Here is a 26,039-nt window from a genome sequence, read left to right as displayed (position 1 = left end):
ACCCACGAGGTGTCTGGGACAGCTGGACTTTTTTCCCATGGGGTTTAGAGATCTTAGTCATAAATACATCATCTGATGCCTGTAAATAAAAATGCAACAATCCACACTTAAAAATATCTGAAAATGAGTGTGTTTAATTCAACAAAAATCGAAATGATGAATCATCTTAACAAGCTAGCTATGGGAACAGCACAGTACTATAGAGTACCTTTGATTCGATCATTGAGATTCTGTACTCTCTATAGCGGGTGTCACCATGGGAAGAGAACGAATAGTAAATGATATCGCTTCCATTAGCCAGACAGCTGTCCTAAGTACTGAATGAAAGGCTGCAGCTCACTCATATCACTTCCTTGTTAACTGTGTGCTGCATGTCAATGTGGCAGCACACAATGAACTGAGCCTTCTGTCCGAAGCATAAGTAGTTTCTATAATTACCCCATTCAGCTTTTACACAAGAAGCTGACCCAGGTTTACCCAAATGTTTAAGTGCCCAGTTATGTGTCAATCTGACATGATTTTCACAAAATCCATCAGTAAAACTAGGCAGTGAAGTTAATGATCTGACAATGCATTGAAATCTGGCAAGCAGTGACCCACACTGTTTCGGCTTCACACTGGTAACAAGCTTAACTACCTGGGAACTTAAATAAAAAGTTAATTTGTGGACTTCTTAGTGTTAGCTCCATTTTACCTGGTCCAAGAGCACCATTAAGAATGGGACCATTACTTACTGCCAACTGCACTAATTAATTTTTCACTTTAACCTTAAGGATAATCCAATATTTACTTTTGGGTGCTCATATAGCATCAATCACTAGACAGTAAATGGGCTGGTTCAGGGCAACATGTTCCCTTCAACCAGGTAGTTGTCAAAAGGCTTAAATCAAAGCAGCAGCAGCTGGTTCCTCCCATCAGTTTGAATGTTCTCCTTGGCCACCTGTGGTGGATAGGGATCACTTTTTTTGCACATTTAACTCACTGACTTCGGAGCTGGTAACATGTTTCTTCACAGAAACAAAATTTCAATTTCAATTTCAATTTTATTTGTCACATAACCAAATACAACAAGTGAAATCCAGTCAGTGAAATGCTTTTTCCTTAACGAGCCAAGCGCACCAAGCAGCAAAGGACACTTAGCTGCCTGGTACGCACAGAGCCCGCAAGGACGGCAGCCATCTTCATCGGCGCCATCACAATAGGGTCCGCGCTCGCCTCGCTCCGCCTTTCCCGCACTCCTGCCCGACAATCTTCAGCCGCCGTGGTACCGACGTCCCGGGGCCTGCTTCTCCCTGGCTCTCCTTCCACCCGGTCTGACCTCTGAGCCTCCCGCGGTGTCCGACCTTCCAGGGCCTGCTTTTCCCGCCCTCGGTCCGCTGGCCGCCTCCCCTCCTACCGGTTCGACCGCCGAGCCTCCCGCCGAGGAGCTGCCGGCCACCGTGCTACAGCGGGTCGTGGTGGCTTCCATTGCTGCTTCTGCTACCTCCCTGGGTTGTTTTGAACCTGTAGTAATGGAGCTTGGGCTTGACTGAAACCAAGGTAGCCTCCTAACAACTGAGGTGGTCATTGGATTGGCTTCATACTTTGGAATGTTGTGGCACGACAGAACACAACTTAAATGTTTGGTTGCTTAGATAGCTTGTTGACATCACAGCAGCTCGCACTAGGGATTCCCCACTATTCTACATTGATCTGACTTGCGCGTCGAGAAAGGCAAACTTCTCGCCACAGAGTGGGCAGCTTTCTTCGGGGCCAGTGGCGAACACCTTTGCTTCGCCGCTGACCGCAAATTCCAGGCCATAAGATCCATGATGCTCCATACATATTCTGAAACTGAAACTTGGTTTCAACAGAAGACCAAAGATAACATTTACCAGAGCCAAAAGGTGGATCTCAGTGGGCCAATGCCAGATATCAGCCAAAACAAAATACTGTCAATGATCAAGTAAAACTGAACCTCTACAAGACTTCAAACTGCACTATAACTCTTGGAATGTAGGGAGGTAAATGGAGTTATAAAAAAAAACAATTGGCATGCAACGGGAGACAAAAAATCGTTTTCAGTAGGAAGAGACAATACTTCAAACAAAGGGAGGAAAAGAACTGATCAGCGTGAATTATGTGACGCAGTTGGGAAGAGATGGTCACCTGACCAAGACAACTACATGTCATGAAAGTCACTAAGGTCAATGTGATAAATCCATGTAGTGAGACAAGGAACTCGAAGAGGCGAGGTATTAGGATTAATACGAGTACTTTATTAAACGACTGTGAAACAACCAGGCAGGCCTGCATCCAGGCATTGCACCTTTGCTGACCTTGGCAGGAAGCCAACCCCTGACCTTAACAGGAAGCAAACCCCTGACCTTAGCAGCAACATTGGCTACAGCACCACCTGGTGGATAACCTTAATCATAACATCCCAGATTACTATAGTCAAGCATGTCCAAACTTTTGTCTTCGTAGGTAGCACAGACATGTAGCCTCAGGGGCCACAATGTTTTAATCCTTGTTTCCATTCACTTGCATTTACCTTAAGTTGCTGATACTTAAAGATGCTGATGTTCTAATGAACGGTATACACCCAAACGGTTTACTTGCATTTTCTCTTCACAAATGCTGACTGACCTGCTGCATTAAATAGTCTGTTGCTCGAAGTAATATGAAACATAGTTCTCTTAGAATGTTACATTAATAAAAGTTTAATCGCCAGTGACACAACATCTGTATCTTATTCATTGCCTACTGCGATACATGCATCACTTACGACAGGAAACCAGTGTTCATTATTCTGATTCCCAATCCACAATAGGGACTTACCAATGCAAGTATAAATGGCCAGTTTTCCACTTCTGCTTAATTAAATTTACAGGAAACTCTTCATTGCGGTTCACTTCACTGAAATTATTTGCTTTATGTACAAGACATAGAATCATAGAGATCAACTTCCTCACATATTCAACTATAGGCATGAGTCAAACAGAGAAAAGGGAAAATGTTGGGATGTAATCTTCTTTAACTAACTGTGTTACTGAAAGATAAAATACGCAATAGACAAGCATTTCCTTAACTATATTTCAGATTTAAAATATAGCATTAGGTGCCCACACCATAACCACAATAATTAAGTATCCCTGTTGTCAAAAATAAACCTCAGAAGATTTGACTTCCTCTTTGTTACAACATCTGCCAGGAAACAAAATTTCAACTAACAATTACAGAGAAATATTAGTGGCCCATGCTTAAATTAAGCCAATTACATTGGTATTTTCGTTGCAATAGTGCAAAATGTCATGTAAATATCAGATAGTCCACTGCACAGCTTTCCAGTATCAGTAGAATGCAGAGATCACTGCAACATTTCACTGCGAGCATTGTTTAAATTTACGTTGAAGAAATGTTGTGAAGTATCACCAGCCCACAAGCACAGTCAAGTAGTTTGATGCTGGCATCTACTCCTACACAAAGATCTGAAGAGGATAATTGAGCAGGACATTCCAAGCTGATTTTTGCACAATTATTTGAACATCCATTGGGTAGGTTTAATGACTTTTATTGCAAACACAACCATGTACCTTTGGGAGATTTGTTCAGTGCTGGCACAATCATTCTGTAGATTTGCTGAAGTGTAGATTGCAATAAAATAGATTTTTAGCAAAATTTGCCTTTGATGAAATAATTATGACCCCAAGTCATTTTATGGATGATTTTAAAGAAAGGCTGTTGATAATTTACATCCCATCTTCCGACATATCTATTTATATACTAATAACATTTGGGAGGCTGGTATTTCCATAGGGTCTGTTTGGCCTGTGTTTTCCTGATTTTTAATTTATTATTTTCTACTTTGGTTACCAATCACATTGCACTAAAATCAACCAATCACATTGCAACAAATGACCAAATACATTTTACCCCCAAAAGAATCAGTCACCATGATGGTCGCTACCCAGTTTCAGAGGAAGGGTCAAGAACAGGATGGCATTTATACCAAATATCACAAATTCTAAGGCAAATGCATTACAATAGGCTCCATAAGAAATATAGGCCTGGTCCTGGACAAGAACATAAGAACATAAGAAATAGGAGCAGGAGTAGGCCATACGGCCCCTCGGGTCTGCTCCGCCATTCAATAGGATCATGGCTGATCTGAATCTAGACTCACGTCCACTTCCCTGCCCTCTCCCCGTAACCCCTAATTCCTTTATCTGCTAGGAAACTGTCTATCTCCATTTTAAATTTATTTAATGTTGCAGCTTCCACAGCTCTCTGGGGTAGCAAATTCCATAGATTTACTACCCTCTGAGTGAAGAAGTTTCTCCTCATCTCAGTTTTGAAAGGGCAGCCCCTTATTCTAAGATTATGCCCCCTAGTTCTAGTCTCACCCATCAGTGGAAACATCTTCACCGCATCCACCCGATCAAGCCCCCTCACAATCTTATATGTTTCGATAAGATCGCCTCTCATTCTTCTGAACTCCAATGAGTAGAGTCCCAACCTACTCAACCTTTCCTCATACGTCAACCCCCTCATCTCTGGAATCAACCGAGTGAACCTTCTCTGAACCGCCTCAAGAGCAAGTATATCTTTTCTTAAATATGGAAACCAAAACTGCACGCAGTATTCCAGGTGTGGCCTCACCAATACCCTGTATAACTGCAGCAAGACTTCCCTGTTTTTATACTCCATCCCCCTTACAATAAAAGTTAGAATAGGGTTGTCAATGCTGGTTAGGCTGTATTCTGTGAGGTTTCATCATATGTCCTCCCACCTACCGCCGCCCCAACCCCGCAATCCCGCCATTGGTTGTCCAACACGTCAATCCTCACAGCAATTGGTCAGCAATGGTGTTGATAATACCCATCAGCACTGCTGTCGGTCGAGAGTCTGGCCGGAGTGAAATGGGAGAAGGAAGTATCCCCACGATTCTTTTTCCGGGTTGCTCACAGGAGTGTCCGGGAGAGCAATTTTTAATTCCAGGGCAATCCGGGATGGTTGGCAACCTAGGCTAGAACTTGATCTAAAGATGCCTGGGCCTGCAGAAGCTGGGATTCTATTTATGAGAAGTTAGAATCAGTTAGGGACACAAATTTATCTCAACTCAATAATTTCAACTCAATTTTTTGGGGGAAGAACTTCAGTGAGTGATGTTAATGTATTTTTATGCTGCATTAATATTCCACATTTTAATATGAAATAAATTGCCCCATGAGTTGGGAGTCTATTCTCATTTTTCTTTCAGACTTTCTCTGTCAAATACAGTCTGAAGTATTTCTGTCAATAATTATTAAAACAATTTCATATTAATCTCCTAACTTTCTAAAAATTACTTTGTGTCAAAAAGTGCCGTTATCAGTATCCTTTGAAAACATAACAATGTTAGCAATTAATCGCTTTTTATAAACTTCTATACCTGGGAAGTTTAATTCCTTTCACAGAGAAACATAAATAGCACTCTTTGCTAACTTGTTCCACAAGTCTGTTGCTCTGCGTGAAAAGGTTCTGTCTTTCTTTCTTTTGGCTGGTGGGCAGGAGTGGGCTACAGTAGCAGGGGGAATAGTACACAAGTAGCCATATTGTTGCCCAATAAAGGTGCTGTTCAGACACCCATGGGGAGTATTGTATGCAATTCTGTTCACCCAATCACAGGAAAGATATCACTGCCCTTGAGAAGGCAAGCAACTGATAGATTTCCAAAGCCTAGAATCATATGTTTTGAGTAAAGGTTAAGGAAGTTGCACATGTTCAGTTTTGACAACAGATTTCAACGCGACCTAATTGAAAAGGACTGACAAAGTTGACTCACATAAATTTCTCACTATGGTAGAGGACACAAATACCAACGGCCACACATTCTAAATGAATAAGTTGAAAGAAGGGAAGTCTTTTTTTTTTTACACGAAGGGCAACATACTTGTAGAACAGACGACCAGAGATGCTATTGAAGGGAACAGTACTAATGGATTCAAAAGGCAAATAGGTATGTTTATGGAGAGAAAATGGATTGGGTAATATATTGAGAAAACAGGTAGGGCTCAGATGAATCAAAAAAGAGGACTGGCTATGATTCCAAGGTCTTAATTCATGTCCTACTTCTTTAAAACTATTTCAATACACAACACTTGAACTTAGTAACAATGGGAATTAGTACTGAATCAGTTTACATAAGTGACATTAAGTGTTTATTTCTGAAAAAGAGAACATTGGATGAACACATTAAGTATACATGCAAATTAAGCAAAATCCTATGCATGCTGATGATCAGAGAAGTTCTATGAGGAATGTGTAATTACATGTCTGATTTCAGATCATCTGGCTTTTGTCAAATTGCTCTTTGTTCAGGAAACCTTGCACTGACCTGATCATCGTAGCGGTAAGTCAAGACCTGTTCTCCTGTTGTGTCTTCCAGAAAACTCCCCTGTGGAGAAAGTGCAAATTCGGGAAGGAAGTAGACAGTCTGTGATTGTTCCCCATTTCCCTGGAAAAAAAAAATGAATGAATAAGCATAACATTTTTCTTTTTCTCCATTGCAGAAACTAATTATTAACAAAGACCTTTAAAGTGGTTTTAGTCTAATAGCAGCAATTTTCCAGTCACTTCAACCCAATTTCACCGAATATCATCCATCATTATTAACATGATTAACATTGAAATTAATTCTCAAGGTATCTGGTCAGTCACGTCTCCAGAAATAGGTAAAGCTCACAATGAGTTCGTGTAATACTATACCAAGCAGGTCATGTATAGGATTTGCAAAGCAATTAAATACCATTGCCTAGAAATGACCGTTTGCTCTGGAATTCCCTCCCTAAATTTCTCTGCCGTCCCCACCTTTCTTTCCTCCTTTATCTGCCCTAATATCTCCTTATGTGGTTCAGTGTCAAATTTTGTTTGATAAAACTCCTGTGAAGCGCCTTGGGACATAGAAACATAGAAGATAGGAGCAGGAGTAGGCCATTCAGCCCCTCGAGCCTGCTCCGCCATTCAATGAGATCATGGCTGATCATCCAAATTCAGTACCCTGTTCCTGCTTTCTCTCCATACCCCTTGATCCCTTTAGCCTTAAGAAATATATCCAACTCTTTCTTGAATATATTTAATGAACTGGCCTCCACTGCCTTCTGTGGCAGAGAATTCCACAGGTTCACCACTCTCTGGGTGAAGAAATTCCTCCTCATTTCTGTCCTAAATGGCCTACCCCTTATCCTTAGACTGTGACCCTGGTTCTGGACTCCCCGACCATCGGGAACATCCTTCCAGCATCTAGTCCTGTTAGAATTTTATAGGTTTCGATGAGATCCCCTCTCAATCTTCTGAACTCCAGTGAGTATAAGCCCAATCGACGTTTACAGAGTTAAAGGCGGTGTATAAATACAAGCTGTTGTTGCAGTTTTGGTGTACAAGCACTTAACTAGCTCAACAACTAGCTGTGTCAGCCACAGCTCAGTGGTAACACTCTCGCCTCGGAGTCAGAAGGTGACGGTTCCAATCCCTCTCCAGAGACTCGAGCACAAAATCGAGACTGACACTCGAGTGCACTGCTGAGGGAGTGCCACACTGTCAGAGGTGCCTCTTTTTTTTGAATAAAGCATTAAACCGAGGCCCCGCCTGCCCTCTCGGGTGGACTTAAAAGGTCCCACGGTACTATTTTGAAGAGCAGGGGAGTTCTGCCAGTGCCCTGGCAAATATTTATCCCTCAATCAACATCACTAAAAAAAAATCAGATGATCTGGTCATTATCTCATTGTTGTTTTTGGGACCTTGCTGTGTGCAAACTGCCATGTTTCCTACATTACAACTTCAAAAGTTATTCACTGGCTGTAAAATGCTCTGGAATGTCCTGAGGTCATGAAAGGCGCTTTATAAATGCAAGTTCTTTCTTTCTTGCTCATATGCCAATCTTCTATTTTAATGGAAGAGTTAACCAGTTTATTTTAAGGACCTACTGCCTGCGTCAAAATAGTGGACAGAGGAATGTCAAATACAGGAAATTTTCGATTTATCGGCACCTAAATAACCGGAAATCTCGGTTAACCGGCAAAATTCAGGAGTAGGTTTTACTTCATATTGTATTTGCCTTCCTCCGTCTGTTGCTGTGCAAGGGTGTGGCTGCAGCTGTTGCTAAGCTACAGAGACGCTTGGAACTTGTGGCCATTGTTCTACACTTGTCAGGGTTTGTTGCTTTATACAGAGCTGTCAGCTCTCCCTATCTTTTACTATAGCGTTCGGTTATCCGGAATTTTTGATGAACCGGCACCACGTCGGTCCCGTCCGTGCCGGATAAAAAAAAGTTTCCTGTAAACACATTTGTACTGTAATCTGGAACAATCATATCTAGGCTTAAATCAGTTTACCGCTGTCAACACCCCACAGTTGTTTCATCTGTTGACTTGCCTTCAGTTGATCAGTTCCTATACCTAAGAGTAATGATCTAGGACAAAACCTCCAGAGAACGGTAATGCTATCTGCATATTGGCAGCTGTCAAGTTTTTTTTTTTTTTTTAAACAATTCCAGAATTTGCAGGAGAGGGCGGTTCCGTTTTTACATTTGACCTGGTTCCATTAATGCTGGAAACTGAAATAATAATTTTATTTTAAAAACAGCAAATTCTGGAAAGACACAGCAAGGATGATTTTAACCTGACCCATCTGCTGGGATCAGGCCGAATACCAATGTTACGCCCCGCCCGGTTTAACCCTCCATTGTAGTCAGTAAGAGTGAAATGGGGCGGAGTGTGAAACCGGTGAGTGTCCTGATCCCATCAGTTTCCCGCCAGGCGGGTGAAGTTAAAATTGCCCCCGTTAACAACTCTAAAGCGAAAACCTAATGTTTCAGGTGCAGGCTCCTAGTTAGAACTGGATAGTTATTGATTTTGCAATTGCAGCATTTCTGTTTTAATGGAATAAGGTAGTTGGAGCAAGTGTAACTGGAATTACTTTCCATTTTACACCTTACAATAAATCAGAAGTGATAACAGCAAACATGTGCTATCATGTCATTACAAATGGTGTTCCTTCTTTCCAGGATTAAAAGGCTTCAATACTACCAGTCAAGAAATTAACCATTTAAAATATGGGTTCAATATCAGTTCAAAATAGGTCTAGTAACATCCAACAGTTTTATATAGGAACAGGAGGAGGCCATTCAGCCCCTCGAGCCTGTTCTGCCATTCAATCAGATCACGGCTGATCTGGATCTTAACTCCATCAACCCGCCTGGGTTCCGTAACCCTTGATACCCTTGCCTAACAAAAATCTATCAATCTTAGTTTTGACATTTTCAATTGACCCCCTCCCCCCCACCCCTCAGCCTCAACAGCTTTTGGGAAGGGAGTTCCAGATTTCCACTACCCTTTGTGTGAAGAAGTGCTTTCTGACATCACCCCAGAATGTCCCGGCTCTAATTTTAAGGTGTCGCCCCTTTGTTCTGGACTCCCCCACCAGAGGAAATAGTGTAGATGGAGAGAAACTATCAACACCTTTAAATCATCTTAGACACTTTAATTAGGTCACCCCTTAATCTTTTATAGTCAAGGGAATACAAGCCTAGTCTGTGCAACCTGTCCTCGTATTTTAACAACAGAAAACGCTGGAAAAACTCAGCAGGCCAGGGCAGCATCCGTGGAGAGAGAAACAGAGTCAGCGTTTCAGGTCGAAACCCTTCGTCAGAACTGGAAAAAAGCAGGAAATGGAGCAGATTTAAAAGCAATTTTAACGCTTGGTATCCTTCTGGTGAAGCTCCGCTGCACCCGCCAAGGCCAACATATCCTTCCTGAGGTGTGTTACCCAGAACTGAACGCAGTATCCAGCTGGGGTCTAACCAGAGCTCTGTGCAGCTGTAACTTAACTTCCATCCCTTTGTATTGCGGCCCCCTCGAGATAAAGGCCAACATTCCATTAGCCTTTTTATTATCTTTTGTACCTGTCCACTAGCTTTGAGTGATTTCTGTACTTGAACCCTTAAATCTCTCTGCTCATCCACAGTTCCCAGCTTCTTGCCATTTAGATCCATCTTTCTTGGTCCCAAAGTGGATGAGCTCACACTTCCCCACATTCAACTCCTGGGGCGCAATCTTGCCAGCCCTGGGGAGGCGGGTATGGAGGTGGGACTGCCGGGAAAATGGCAGAATCTGGGGGCGGGTCCCCATCATGCCCCCAACCCGAACCCGCCTCCGTGCCATCTTGCCAGGAGCCGACCCGAGCCGGGTCCAATCTCCTTGGAAGTGGGAAGGGGATTACAGCCACTTAACTGCCTGTTAACAGATAGTTAACAGGCAGATAAGAGGATTATCCTCATTTTACCCACACGAGTGCGGGCTTCCCGAAGGCTGCGAACCCCGCCAGGGTCACCGAGGCGGGTAGTGGGTCTGCGGGGGTTGGAGGGGTGCAAAAGTGTGCTGTGAAGGTAAGTGATGGGTGCAAGTGTGGAGAGGTGAGTATGTGAGGTGAGTGGAAAGTGTTAGAAAAAGTTTCTTCCTGCAGGCTTCAATTGTTGGGGATGCGGAGAGTCTCGCATCTCCGCGGCAGAGATGACAGATGACTGCTGCCTTCTCCAATGCAACAACCATCTAATTTCTGCCAAAGAAAGAGGTTTGATGAGTCTTGAGTACAAGAACTCATCAAACTATAGAGAATGTCAGTGTTTGACAGCTTCACAGAGCTGTCAAACGATGACAATTCATCTGTCAAAAATTTTTGACAGATGAAACGTCATACGCTGACGTTCTCTGTAACCGGCTTCCCCTGAATTGGCCTGCTGAGCCCGCTGGGCGGGCTTAACAAGGTCAATCAAGGGAAAATAGCGTGGGTTGGCCAGAAGTCAATGGAGGCGGGACTAAAACCTGACAAGTGGGAGTCCCGCCTCCAAAAGTTCCCCACTGGCAAAATCCAGCCCCTGGTGTCAGTTTTGCCCACTCGCGTAATCTATCAATGCCCCTTTTCAACTTTCTGCTCCCGTCTACACTATTTACTGTGCCACCTAATTTAGTGCTGTCAACAAACTTAGATATACGGTTCTCTATTCCTTCATCCAAGTCATTTATAATGAAAAGCTGAGGTCCCAGTACAGGTCCCTGGAGGACACCACTAGTCACATCCTGCCAATTGGAGTACATACCCATCATCCCTACTCTCTGTTTCCTACCTCCTAGCCAATTGCCTATCCAAGACAATAGGTTGCCTTCAATTCCATGCACTCTCAGTTTTGTTAGCAGTCTCTCATGTGGAATCTTGTTGAATGCCTTCGGGAAGTCCATGTAACTAACATTTCCCCCCCCGCCCCCCTCCAACAAGCATTCAAATATTGGTGGAAGAAAGTGAGCAAACCAGGCCCAGGTTCAGCCTTTGGAATGGGGCCGTTCATTCTTGAAGTATGTTTGTCCTCATTCCATTTATACTGGAGAACTTTAAAAACGTTAGTTAGTTACCTCCTCAAAAAATTCGACTAGATTCAATAGACATGCCTTACCCTTTACAGATCCATGCATGCTCTCACTGGTCATCTTTTGTACTAGCAACAGCCCACACCAACAATCTATCAGAAAAACAAGCCCTTAGCATTGGAGAGAAATCCCTCAACGTGTTCAGTAATACCCAAGCTCCACTCACACCCCTACATACACCCCTCCACACACACACACACACAGGGATGCGCAAGAGGGCAGAATTGTAGGAGTGTAGAGTACAGGGGGGAAGGGGAGATGTAAACAGGGGAATGGGGAGGCATCGGGAAGCAGTGTGCCATGTGAGGGAGGCAGGGTGCAAAGCACATTGCAATATGGAATGGGAAACAGAGCAAGGACCAACGTACAGAATTTAAAAATGACAAAAAGCGGACCTTGAGAAGTAGAGACTTGCTGGAACATAGCAAATGATCATCGCAGCTCTTCTGAGAAATAAAAATTCTTGGATCAGATTTCCAACCAGAAAGTTATATGTGAAGAGAGATTTGTATCAGGAATTAACCATGGGGGAATGGAGTGTGGGAGGGCTGGGATCTGGCAACATGGTGGGATTACGAGTGGGAGCCTTCCCTCCTTCAGCCCGCCCTCATTCTCATCTTTCACTTTCGAAATAGGCCAGGAAGCACTCAGACTGATGGTCAAAACAGGAAGCATCCAAGTTCGGGAGTGGAGTAAACAGGAGGACTGGAAAGCACTCAAGGTAGGAGGGTGCGCAATGAGCTAGCAAGAAGCACTTGAACTGAGAGGGCAAGCAAGCTGGCCGACTGGGAGGCACTCGACATAGTGAGGTAGCTGAACAAGAAAATAGGCCAACAACTTTTGTGGGATGCGCAGCCACCAGGCAGGACTTGCTGTGTCCAGATCCCCGACTTATAATTGCCGACTATAGATGTTGATGGATGGTAATTACGGTCAATACGTTCAAACAGAGGAGGCCAATACAACAAGAAGATAAGAGAAAATTGGCAGATGGGATGTGCTTTGGCTGGGAATGGCACTGAACAGGCTGCAGTGACTTGGAGTGTGCCAAGCTGCAAAGGACTAAGGCAGGTCAGGTGGGCTGTTGAATTGGATCGGAACACAGAAGAAAGCTTAGGGAGCAGCTGGGTTAGACCGCTGAAAACAACACAGAAAAAAAGACAGTCCAAACTTCAGAACAGTCAGCGACGCCAAAAAGAAGATAGTGGGGGCTTGCCTCAATTCACATTGACTGCAGCCAATCAAGAGACACCAAGCCATCAGTAGAGGGGGAAAAAAAGAGGCCCAGAATTTGCGGTCAGCCGCCAAGTGAATGCGCTCGCCGCTGGCCCCGAAGTAAGCTTCGTACAAAGATCTCGCGATCTCTGTGGCGAGAAGTTCGGGTTTTCCGACATTCAATTCAGACCAACGGAGTATAGTGGGGATCCCCGAGTGCGAGCTGCTGAGATGTCAACAGGCTGTCTAAGCAGCCAATCAAAAACGCAGAATTCTCACAGACAGCGAACCAGGAAGTGGGTAAGCTCTTAAAATACTAACTTTTTAAAAATGTTAGAGGGCGCGGAACAAAGATTGGGGCTCTCACATGGGGAAAAGGCAAATCCGAAGTAAAGATGAACCCTGATTTGAGTGATTACACTGATTGCCGGCTCTGTGGGTGGTGGGGTGTGAGGGGGGGAGGGTTGGTGGGCACAGCGCAGCCTGCGTCGGAGCGGTCATTGATAGACCGCAACTTCAGGATTCCCACTTGCACCTGCGCATGAGCCAAATCCCAAAGTTGCGGTCAGTTTCAACGGCGGAACGACGCTGAACGCTGCCAGTTCGCCGTCAACCCGACCACAAATTCCGCACCATTAATTCGACCTCCAGCCAAATATTCCACATCAGGTCCTAGACTCCTGACTCAAAAGGAAGTCGTTGCAAGAAAATGCTTTCCAGGAATTTACAACATCATACGTGCAACTGCATGAATAAGAACAAGTATTTGATTGGGAATTATTTAATTTTTATGGGTTTATGTTACTCATATTATTTGCACGAGTGTATTTTCAGCTCACTGAAAAATAAAGACAGCTGCTCAAACCAAATCCACAACTTTATTTGGGCGATTTGCTCGGTTGATTTCTGCTATTTGCTGTATTGGGATTAGTACCTTTGGGGGAAAAAGCTCATTTTTCTGCTGTTTACTCGCTCATTCCCCATTGGTACTAATAAATTAAATAAAAATTGCCATCTAGCAAAGCACATTTTTGATTGGTGTCTTAGCAGCTAAGACTTTATTTCAGCCAATCTCAATTTTTGTGTCTGCAGAAATGTGTTGCTTTGAGGTGACATTCTGAAGTGCAATACTGCTCAGGTAACACTTTCAGATGAGACACCATTAAAGAAATAGACTTGCACTAAACAACTAGACTTTTAATTATATAAACATATCTAGGAAATAGATCTTGGCTTCATTTACTTCTCTTGTTAAAGCTACAAAAATCTCCAATGTTGTTCAAGAGTCACTGCTGCTGTTTTCACGCTTGAAGCCCTGCTATACATCCACAGCCATTTGGAAAAGAAATACTTGGGCAGTGCAACTATAGTTATAATGAACTGAAACAAAAAGTTGCCCCACATTTAGATGTAGATTTTTGTCTTTCAAGCTCTTGTTTTCTAATATCATTCCTTTGATGTAATGGCCCAGAAATTCGGGTCTCCACGGGTGAGTACGCACTGGGTATTCACCCGAAGGCCCAATGGAAGTGCCGGTTTCGTGCGCGGGAAACCGGAACTTCCGTTCCCTTAAAGGAAGGGGTTCAGAGGTCGAATGCGTACGCCAGAGAGGCAGCGTGTGCGCATGGAACTTAGGTTTTTTTTGCAGGTTTATCCAGGAGGGTAAGTCTCCAGGAGTTAAACATGTAAAAAGCAGGCGCAAGGCCTGCTTTTAACAAGGTAAGTGGTGAATTAATTAAAATTAAAACATTTTTTCTCACAGGTTTATTATTTTTAAATACTTTAAAGAAAGGTAAGCTCATTTTTAGCCCCGTTAGAAAATGTAATTAATTTTTTCAAAAATTTAACTTAGTTTAAAATAGTTATTTTATGTCATTTATAGTTATTTTAAAAATGTGATTTTTTAAAAACTTATTTGAAGTTTTAGTGATGTTTTGGGGCTTATAGTATTTATAGTTTTGACAGCTCTTCCTGTCAATTTTATGAATGGGCATTTCCCTGCTACCATTGGCTCTCCATGGTCCACGTGATCCCAGGGGATGCATCGAACTAACTGCGCCCCGGGATACGCAAGCACTGCGCACCGGCAGCTGGAGGAGGCCCAGGATCGGAATCCCACGCGGGCCAACAGCTCAACGGCCGGCGCGCTAGGAAAGTGCAGGTCGGAGGCTTGCACCCGCGGGAAGCCCCCGACCCAAATTTCTGGGCCATTATTTACACAGGCAGTATCGATTTTCAACGCGAGCCACCATTGCGATCTTTAGCATAAAAGTCAGTTTGGCTCAGTTGGTAGTACTCTCAGAGTAAGAAGGTCGTGGGTTCGAGTCCCATACCAGCATTTGAGCACATATTTTAAGCTGACACTTCAGTACAGTAGCAAGGGATTGCTCAATTGTCAGAGGCATCTTTCCAACATTAAAAAAAGAGTATTTATCGATACAGCTGCAACAAAGTCCCTTGGCCAATATTTATCCCTCAACCAACATCCCTAAAACAGATTATCTGGTCATTATCACATTGCTGTTTGTGGGACCTTGCTGTACGCAAATTGGCTGCCACATTTCCCATATTACAACAGTGACTACACTTCAAAAAGTACTTCATTGGCTGTAAAGCACTTTGGGATACATTGCGCAAACAAATAATCCTATTCAGTTACCAATTATACTGCCCACGATTTCTCGATATCCATCGCCAGCCATCAGAAGACCATGGGATCGGCAGTAAATGGCACTCACATCTTCTAGACGCTCACTAAAAATAACAATGGATGATGCCTTCAGGTGCATTAAATTTCACAAATAGAATTAAAAGGGGCCATTCACACAGCACCGTTGGTGGTACAGAGCTTTGCCAGTGGCAAGCATGGGTTAGAGAATCAAGGTTACAATGCTATAGCCCCATCTCCAGCTCATGACCATGTCTGAGCCAGCAGCGAAGCCTTGTGAAATTATTATTTATAAGTTGTACTTGTCAGAAGTTATGATTAAGGCACATTGCTGAGGTAGAATACAGGAAGCTTTACTCCAACATCCAACTTATGCTATGCCAGAGAATGGAGTCACTCATCCAGATAAGAATAATATCCTAAATTTGTCTCAACAGTTGATATTGTGTATATACACACACACCCCAAGGGTTGCAGCTATTTTTAAGTGACCTTAGAAGAACTTGGTAGTACAATTACTTAAGCACATTGCCTTTTCACATCTGGCACCTGATCTTGAATCCATCCCAGACCAATGGGATAAACATCTCCTCTTTCTGATGACCATTAGGGGTCCCAACGGAAATCAAATTGGACAGCTTCAAGTTGTCCAGATTATGAGAGAGTTATCCATACTGGCAGTCGCAATGCTATAATTGGTCCCTGGGCTGGGCTAGTGGGGGAGTGAGTTCCTCCCATAATTGCTATCCAGTAACCTACTGCTGGCAAGTGTTCATGTACATTGACTTGGGTTTGGCTTTGAAGCTCCCCGTAAATCATTGCTAAGGATATGGTAGCCTAGTGATTATGGTACAGGAAACCTTTGATTTACCGGCACCTAAATAACTGGAAATCTCGGTTAACCGGCAAAATTCAGGAGTAGGTTCAGGTAAGTTTTACTTCATATTGTACTTGCCTTCCTCGATCTGTTGCTGTGCAAGGGTGTGGCTGCAGCTGTTGCTAAGCTACAGAGATGCTTGGAACTTGTGGCCATTGTTTTGCACCTGTTGCTAAGCAACAGGGTTTGTTGCTTTATACGGAGCTCTCAGCTCTCCGTATCTTTTACTATAGCTTTCGGTTATCCGGAATTTTTGATGAACCGGCACCACGTCGGTCCCGGATAAAAAAAAGTTTCCTGTACTGGAATAGCAACTCAGAGATCGCGCGTTCAAACTGAATTTGAAAAATCTGGTAATTTGTGGACCACCACCAGAAAGATGACCACAAAACCTACCGGATTAGAGCAAGAACCCAACCGATACACTAATGTTCTTCCAGAAAGGGAACTTACCAGCCCTACATAGTCTGGCCTACATATGACTCCAGTCCCACACCACATGGTTGACTCTTAATGCCCTCAGAACGACAAGGGATAGGCAATAAATGTTACTCACAACTTAAGAGCAAATAAAAGAAAAAAGTTCAATATTGTTTGGAGTGGTTGGTCAGTTGGGCTGTATGGAACATAACCAACTACCGCATGACAGGGGATAAAATGGAGACAAATAATAGTTGCCACCAATTTGACACTAATCCAATGTCATTCAGAAAATACAGCAACTCACCTACATTCTACAGTAATGAGAAGAGGCTTGCACAACAGAGAAGTGGCTTGCACAACAGAGAAGTAACAGTCAGACTACCTCGCAAAACATCCTAAAGATCACAACTAGAGCCTCTCAATATCCCTACTGCTTAGATCTGGCTGTTCTGTCTTTCTCTGCCCAGCCAGCAGTAGCAAGCCCTCCTGAATTTACTTGCTGTTCTTGGTTTTGTGCTGGCACTTCATGCACACCATGCCAGCACTTTGATTGCTGCCTAACATTTTGACTCTGATTCAAATCTAGGGACTATCCTTAAGGAGATAATGGCCCTGAATTTGGAGGTCAGAGGCTTCCCACGGGAAAATGCCACCGGTTCACAAATAAAATGCCCGTGTACCTGGTGGTCCGGGAGGTACGGAGATTCGCGGTCCTGGGCCTCTCTGGGTACCCGCGGGTAGAGGCCCACGTATCCCAGGGGCGCAGGCGGTTTGCAAGCATCCCTGGGATCACGTGGGCCGGCCCAACCAATGAAAGAAGGGGGATCCCCACTCATGGTTATGGAGATTTTGTATGTATGGAAACCCCATAAGCATGAATGGGAATACCCCACAAAATACATCTACACATCAAATAATTTTTTTTTTAATAAACATATTTAAAATTAATTATAATGCCATTTAATTAAATATTTAAAAAAAGTTAATTTTTTGGAAAATAAACTTACATTATGGCACAGGTTTTTTTAATGCTTTTACCAGGCGTAAGAATTTCACAAGCGTTCACTGGGCAGAGGTTGGGCAAATAGCCCAGCTCTCCGCCCGCGGATGCCCTTTCCCCGGGGATGCGTGGGGTCTGTCAATCTTGACAGATCGCAAGTTCCAGGTTTTCACGCACGCGCTTTGCGTGCGAAAACCGGGAACTTGCGTGGCCCTTTCGGGCGCATACGCACCCGCAGAGGCCACAAAATACGGGCCAATGTTCTCCTTTTAATCACGGTGGGACCCAAACCAAATTAGCTTCAATTTGCTTTGAGGCTGTAACCCAACATGAAGTTAAATGTATTCGATGGGTTATAAGTGCAAATGCACCTTCACCAGATACAAGTCATAAATCCCAGTTGAAATTGTGTACAGACACAACTGTGAACGCCAAGGGATGCACGTTATTTCCAAATGATCATTGAACTTGGTACAGTAGTACAATTCCCATATGGTCACCCAAGTTTGAAGTGTCTGCAAGTGTCTTCAGCCAAAAGTACCAAGTAGATGATTCTACATGGCCGACAACCGTCCCCACCATCATAGAAACCAGCATCCAGCCAATTCAATTTATTTTATGTAACATTAAGAAGCAGCTCAGTGCACTGAACACAACAAAGGCTATGGGTCCTGACAGAGCTGGCCTTAGCCAAGCTGTTCCAGGAGCTATGACACTGGCATCTGTGGAAGATTACCCAAAGAATTTCCTAGCTACAAAAAAACCCCAGGATAAATCGAACCCAACCAACTAGTAACTATCAGCCTCCTCCCAATCATCAGTAAAGTGATAGAAGGAGTGATCACTAGTGCCATCAATCAACACCTACACATCAATAACCTGCTCACCAACACTCTGGGTTCCGCCTGAGCCACTTGGCTCTAGACTTCATCACAAATTTGATCCAGACATGGATGCAAGAGCTGAACATCAGAGCAGGTGAGAGAGGACATCCAAGCAGCATTCGACCGAGTACTGCACCAAGGAGCCCTCACCAAACTGAAGTTAACTGGGATCAAAGGGAAAAGAATCATATCAGATGGAAAAGGAAGATAGTGGTGGTTGTCAGAAGCCAGTCATCACAGCCTTAAGATGTCACTGCAGAGGTTCCTCATGGAAACATCCTCAGCCCAACCATCTCAGCAGCTTCATTAATGACCTCCTCTCCGCCATAAGGTCAGGAGCGTTTACTGACGATTTCAGAACAGTCGGCTTCATTCACAACTCATCCCAACTGTAAAGCTACCCATCCCCAGGACTTGGTTAAGATGCAGGCTTTGTCTGCTAAGTGCCAGGTACTGACCATCTCAAACAAGAGAAAGTCCAGCCGTGTCCACTTGATCATTCAAGGCACCACTATCAACATCTTGGGGGGTCACCACTGACCAGAAGCTGAACTGGACCAGCCCCATCAACCCTTGGCTCCAATAGCAGGGCAGAGGCTGGCTGCTCTGCAATGAGTGGCTCACTTCCCAACCCCTCAAAGCTAGGAGTGTGATGGGATATTCACCATTCACCTGGATGGGTGCAGTTGCAAAACTCAAGAAGCTGAACGTTATCCAGGACAGATCAGTTTATTTGATCTGTGCTCGATTCAATAGCACCCCACCCCGGTATTCTGTAGCTGCACTATGTATGATTTACAGGATGCACTGCTACAGTACACAAGGTTGCTTCAACAGCATGCTCCACTCCTGAAGTCTCCACCACCAAGAACAAAAGCAGCAATGTTGTGAAAACACCGTCGCCTCCCATGTTCTCCTCCAAGTCACACAACATCCTGACTTAAGCATATATTGCTGTTCTTTCATCATCACTGGGTCAATATCCTGGAATTCCTCACCTAATACCATGGTGGGCGCACCATCAGCACAAGCACTGCAGCAGTTCAACGAGAAGTCCCACCGAAACCTTCCTCGGGCAACTAGGGATGGGCAATAAATGCAGCCTTGCCAATGTCACCCACCTCCCAAGAACAAATTTTTAAGTAGTCAATAATAAATATGGTCAGATTATTTCTCCTCCCTAAAAGAGATACAAGAGGGTATACCTCACACTGGCCTAAGAGAATCCTTGGCAATCAAGTTTCTCAGACACTGAAGGGGTTGACAATCCAAAAGAACATTTTAGGAGTTTGATTATGAACCTGCGTCTTTGTAAGGGACTTTTATTCTCTCTTGTACAGTGGTTTAAGCTTCCTTCAAAACCCTTGCCCTCAGCAGCCAGTTCATCAGCACAACATAACCATTACAACCTCTCCTGCCAAATTTCAACAGCCTTTTAGGATATGGTCAAAGAGACACTGATGTCCTAATTGAAGACCATGTATAACTCTCTATCTCAGGACTCCACGGGGCAGAATTCTGAGGTGGCCCAGGCTGGATTGTAATGAAAGGGAAGTCCTTTTTGCCATCTCCCATACAGAACAGGATTTATAGCTCTGAGAACAAGGTGGTAATTTTCACTCAACAACCTCCCTTCAATCCACATCAAGTTGGGAGTTTGGGAGGGGGTGGTGCGGGGATTGGAATAGAGTACACCTTGAGCACAAGTAAAATAGTGTAATTTTAGGGATGAGCCCCTTTCAACTTTCTTGGAGTCTTGTGTTGTGGAAGGCCATAGCATCAAAGAAACGATGTCTGAACCTCTAGAGCTGAACATCTGGAAAAGCGTTTGAGAGAAACACTTGGCTCAACAACCCATCTTGAGACAGGCTTTAAGTAGGGTGCTTATAGTAGGTTTGGAAAGCTTGGTGGAAACCTACTATATTCCTTGGAAGGAACAGAAATAGTCTCAACTTAGGAAAATTCCACTCTAGAGGGGTAATTTTTTGACTTTGTGCAACCAGTGGGAACCTTAACCGCCAGTAGCATATACTGGAAATTCAGACATGTGCGGTACACAATTTTCCAATCATTAATTTCGGAAAATTTATACGCAGCTTGTGCCCCAATTTGAGCAACACCCCACAATGGAATCTCAATGGCAGAAATTTACCTCATGATTCTACTTTCTTCGGCTCAAATAAGCAGGTACAGCTAGAGCAATAGACTAGAGACTGACAACCCTAAAAATGTCTTAACATTTTATGAGATAGTCAATTATTAAAGGCAGCGAGAAAGGTCGCTAATGGCCTTGTTAAGGTTTCAGTCCAACAGTTTCATACAGCTGGCTATGCCGTAGAAATGAAGGAGTTAGAGGCTCACTGATGCAGGGATAATATCAAAAACAACCTGGGATTTGAACTCAAATCTCTGGATCATTAGTCCAGGCCTCTGGATTACTAGCCCAGTGACATTACCACGACGCTACCATTCCCTTAAATACTGTGGCTACAAGAGCAGGTCAGAAGCTGGGTATTCTGCGGCGATTGTCTCACCTCCTGACTCCCCAAAGCCTTTCCACCATCTACAAGGCACAAGTCAGGAGTGTGATAGAATACTCTCCACTTGCCTAGATGAGTGCAGCTCCAACAACACTCAAGAAGCTCGACCCAATCCAGGACAAAGCAGCCCGCTTGATTGGCACCCCATCCACCACCTTAAACATTCACTCACTCCACCACCGCCGTACCGTGGCTGCAGTGTGTACCATCTACAAGATGCACTGCAGCAACTCGCCAAGGCTTCTTTGGCAGCACCTCCCAAACCCGCGAACTCTTCCACCTAGAAGGACAAGGGCAGCAGATGCATGGGAACACCACCACCTCCAAGTTCCCCTCCAAGCCACACACCATCCTGACTTAGAAGTATATCGCCGTTCCTTCATCATCGCTGGTCAAAATCCAGCAACTCCCTACTATGGGAGTACCTTCACCACAAGGACTACAGAGGTTCAAGGCGGTGGCTCACCGCCACCTTCTCAAGGGCAATAAATGCTGACCGTGCCAATGACGCCCACATCCCAGGAACAAATAAAATAAAAACTCTGTTGCAAGGCTGTTGATTTGTTTTCAGCTTGTTTTTATGGTTAGCCCAGTGACACGAACACACTCTTATCTTCTCAAGTCCTTTCAGTGTGCAAATACATCGCACATCATGTCCCTGAACCGCACTGATCAAGAACATTCTAAGTTGGATCTAAGATCAGAGCAGAGTCAGGATATCTTAAATGGAACAGAACTTGGGGGAGATACAATTGGTTTTCGTGTCCACAGGCTTGTCCACTGTGGTGGAAATAAAAGAACTGGCCAACATTTGCACTCCCATTTGAGTAAAGTTAAGAGCAGAGCCAACCCCTCCCCACTTCATCCCACTGAGCACAGCACAGCAAAATTCAGGTGAAGTGAAGGCATCTTCTCCACTAACATGAGCCCTGCTCTGAAAGAGCACCAAGGCACATTTTAAAGGCCCAGAACTTCGGGTCTGCGCGGGAAACCGGCACTTCCGTTCCCCTGAAAGAAGGGGTTCAGAAGTTGAACGCGTGCGCGGGAGAGGCTGCGCGTGCGCATCGAACTTACGGTTTTTTTGCAGGTTTTCCCGGGAGGGTAAGTCTCCAGAAGTTACACATATAAAAAGCAGTCGCAAGGCCTGCTTTTTACAAGGTAAGTGGTGAATTAATTAAAATTAAAATATTATTTCCACAGGTTTATTATTTTTAAATACTTTAAAGAAAGGTAAGTTTATTTTTAGCCCCGTTAGAAAATAAAATTATTTTTTCAAAAATTTAAATTATTGTTTAAAAGTTATTTCATGTAATTTATAGTTTATTTAAAAAGTGATTTTTAAAAATGTATTTGAAGATTTAGTGATGTTTTGGGGCCCGTAGTATTTATAAGTTTGACAGCCCTTCCTGTCAAACTTATGAATGAAGCATTCCCTGCTCCGATTGGCTCCCCATGGCCCACGTGATCCCAGGGGATGCATCGAACTAACTGCGCCCCTGGGATACGCAAGCACTGCACGCCGGCAGTTGGAGAGGCCCAGGATCGGAATTCCACGGGGGCCACTGCTCAATGGCCGGCGCGCTAGTTAAGTGCAAGTCGGGGGCTTGCACCCGCGGGAAGCCCCCGACCCGAATTTCTGGGCCAATAATTCAGGTGGCACCTCTGCTCCAAGCTTTACAATGGAATACCAAAAAGGAAAACCCAGCTTCCTTGGCAAGTTCACTTGCAAATCTCTATTCACCATAGTCGATCCTGGGTGGTGAGAGCATCCATGGACAGGCATACGTTTGCACGACTGAATATAAATCTGAAACATCTGGTGGATCTCAATGCGCAAAGCATGTTCAACCCTGGTCTTAGCTTCTTATGTAGCAAGACTACAACTCCCAAAATGCACAGCTGGTCCTTCATTTATAAATTATTGTTTAAAAAAAAGGAGTGGTAACTCTCCCAGGTTTTTATATATTCTGCCTTCAACAACACAAAGTTGGCGTAAGAAAATGAAATTCAGCACAGTTACAGAACTTGCCAAGCAGGTCCAGGAGACAGACATTTCTGATTTTTCATGACACAATTTGTAAATTATACTTTTTTGTTGAAACTTTGAGCCACCCTCATTATGGAAAGATTAAGTTTCAGCAAAATACAGAGTGGTAAATACCTGGATTAGAGTGGTATTAGACTAGAAGAGAGTGCATTACAGAAGTTCAACTGTAGATTACCCACAGTTTTACAGCCATATGATTAGCAAGGCTCCCCATTGGCAGTATAAAGTCGCGTGTTTCATGGACAAAAAACAAACTTTTGGCCTGAATGATCGGTTTCTGTTCTGCAACAGTCTACGGTCCTATGGAATGGAGTTACGGGACTCAAACTCAATTAAAGGTGCTCGGCAATCAGTCGGGAGGGGGAAGGATCAGCAGGGGTCGGGGGGGGGGGTGGGCGGGGGGGGAAAGAGAAAGAGGATCGGCCGGGGTCAGTGATCCGCAGGTGGCGGGGGCAGGAAGAGTGAGGATCAGCCGGGGATCGGTTGTGGGGGAGGGGGTGTGGAGAAAGAGGATCGGCAGGGGTCAGCAAGGGATCGGCAGGGGGCTAGGCGAAAGAGAGGTTTGTGGCCGGCATTATCATCGTTGGGGAGGTAATGGTGATCGGCGGCCTTGTAGGAGGTCTCCGATCACAGGGGGTGGGTTATTTCCACGCCTCTGTTTAACTGCCGGGTTTCACGAATTGTGTGAAACGCTTCCACGGGCAATTAAACACAAAATGGAGGGGAAAATAGAGGCTTCCAGCCTCATCATTACAATATTTAAATTGAGGTGACGCCCCCTGGGAGCGGGTTGGTCGCCCGCCCCTGGTCCCACCACCGGCAAAACCAGAAGTGGGCGGGTTCGAGGTGGGAATCCCATTTTTAACAATTTAACTGCCCCCATGCTCTAAACCCACCCTTTTTTTTAGGGGAATATTCCGGCCTCATTCCCTCCACCACCCCCGTGCACCGTGGCTGCAGTGTGTACCAGCTACAAAAGGCACTGAAGCAACTCGCCAAAGCTTCGACAGCACCTCCCAAACATAAGAAATAGGAGCAGGAGTCGGCCATTCGGCCCGTCGAGCCTGCTCCGCCATTCAAAAAGATCATGGCTGATCTTGTACTTCATCTCCACTTTGCTGCACTATCCCCATATCCCTTGATTCACTTAATATTCTAAAATCTATCGATCTCTATCTTGAATATACTCAATGACTGAGCCTCCACAGCCCCCTGGGGTAGAAAAGTCCAAAGGTTCACCACCCTCTGAGTGAAGAAATCTCTCCTCCTCTCAGTCCTAAATGGCCGACCCCTTATTCTGAGACTGTGACCCCTGGTTCTAGACTACCCAGCCAGGGGAGGCATCCTCCCTGCATCTACACGGTCAAGCCCTGTAAGAACTTTGTACGTTTCAATGAGATCACCTCTCAATCTTCTAAACTCTAGAGAATATAGGCCTAGTCTACTCAATCTCTCCTCATAGGACAATGCCCCCATCCCAGGAACCAGTCTGGTGAAGTAACAACAGAAAATGCTGGAAAAACTCAGCAGGCCAAGCAACATCCCTGGAGAAAGAAAGAGAGTCAACGTTTCAGGTCAAAACCCTTCGTCAGGACTGAAAAAACACAGGAAATGAAACCGATTAAAAGGCCAGTTTGGGGGCTGGGAAATGGGGGTGAGAGAACAAAAGAGAAGGGAAGAGACATTAAGAGGTATTCAAAACCAGACGAGATGGTGATAGGACTAGTAAAGAGACAAAAGACGGCTCGAGATTAGGTGTGAAATGCGCTGGCAGAATGGGAGACAGCTGCCATGTGGGAGAGAAAAAAGGGGGAAGGGCACAAAACAAAGGTGTGGATAAAAATATATATAAAAATGTAATAGGGGCCGAGGTTCTGATCTGAAATTGTTGAACTCGATATTGAGTCTGGAAGGCTGTAAAGTGCCTAATCGGAAGATGAGGTGCTGTTCCTCGAGCTTACGCTGGGTTTCCGTGGAACAATGCAAGAGCCCAAATACGGTGAGGTCTGAGTGGGAATGGGGCGGTGAATTAAAATGACAGGCGACAGGAAGCTCGGGGTCACCCTTACGGACTGAACGGAGGTGTTCCGCAAAGCGGTCACCCAATCTGCATTTGGTCTCCCCAATGTAGAGGAGACCGCATCGTGAGCAGCGAATACAGTATACTAGATTGCAAGAAGTACAAGTAAATCGCTGTTTCACCTGGAAGGGGTGTTTGGGGCCCTGGACAGTGGGAAGGGGGGAGGTATAAGGGCAGGTGTGGCATCTCCTGCGCTTGCACGGGAAGGTGCCGGACGAAGGGGAAGGGGTGCTGGGGGTGATAGAGTGGACTAGGGTGTCTCTGAGGGAGCAGTCCCTACAGAATGCTGAAAGTGGAGGGGAAGGGAAGATGCGTTTGGTGGTGGGATCACGTTGGAGGTGGCTGAAATGGCAGAGGATGATCCGTTGAATTTGGAGGATGGTGGGGTGAAAGGTGAGGACAAGGGGAACCCTATCATGGTTCCAGGAGGGAGGGGCAGGGGTGAGGGCAGAAGTGCGGGAGATAGAACGGACATGGTCGAGGGCCGTGTCAACCACGGTAGAGGGGAATCCTCGGTTGAGGATAAAGGAAGACATGTCAGAAGCACTGGTGTGGAAGGTGGCATCGTCGGAGCAGTTGCGGCAGAGACAGAGAAACTGGGAGAACGGAACAGAGTCCTTACAGGAGGCGGGGTGGGAGGAAGTGGGCTTGTAGTGAATGTTGGTCAATAACCTATCCCCAGAGATGGAGACGGAGAAGTCGAGGAAGGGAAGGGAAGAGTCAGAGATGACCATGTGAAGGTGAGGGAAGGGTGGAAATTGGAGGCAAAGTGAATGAAATTGTCTAGTTCAGCCAGGCACCTTCCCGTGCAAGCGGAGGAGATGCAACACCTGCCCTTATACCTCCCCCCTTCCCACTGTCCAG

General features: G+C 44.8%; 1 protein-coding gene across 4 annotated transcripts in view; it reads right to left on the bottom strand.

The window, feature by feature from the left end:
* adamtsl3 (ADAMTS-like 3) overlaps positions 1-26,039 on the bottom strand; it is a 782,675-nt gene that overhangs the window by 716,863 nt on the left and 39,773 nt on the right. For all 4 annotated transcript variants that reach the window (XM_085968860.1, XM_085968862.1, XM_085968861.1 and 1 more), the window contains exon 3: positions 6,359-6,478. In XM_085968860.1, the coding sequence (XP_085824986.1) occupies positions 6,359-6,478 (120 nt within the window). The remainder of the gene's footprint in view (positions 1-6,358; positions 6,479-26,039) is intronic.

The sequence above is a fragment of the Somniosus microcephalus genome, chromosome 27, assembly GCF_052327205.1.
Source record: "Somniosus microcephalus isolate GS21.2 chromosome 27, FLI_Smic_1.0, whole genome shotgun sequence".
NCBI lineage: Eukaryota > Metazoa > Chordata > Chondrichthyes > Squaliformes > Somniosidae > Somniosus > Somniosus microcephalus.
Note: the sequence above shows the minus strand (reverse complement) of the source record. Positions and strands in the feature narration are given on the sequence as shown.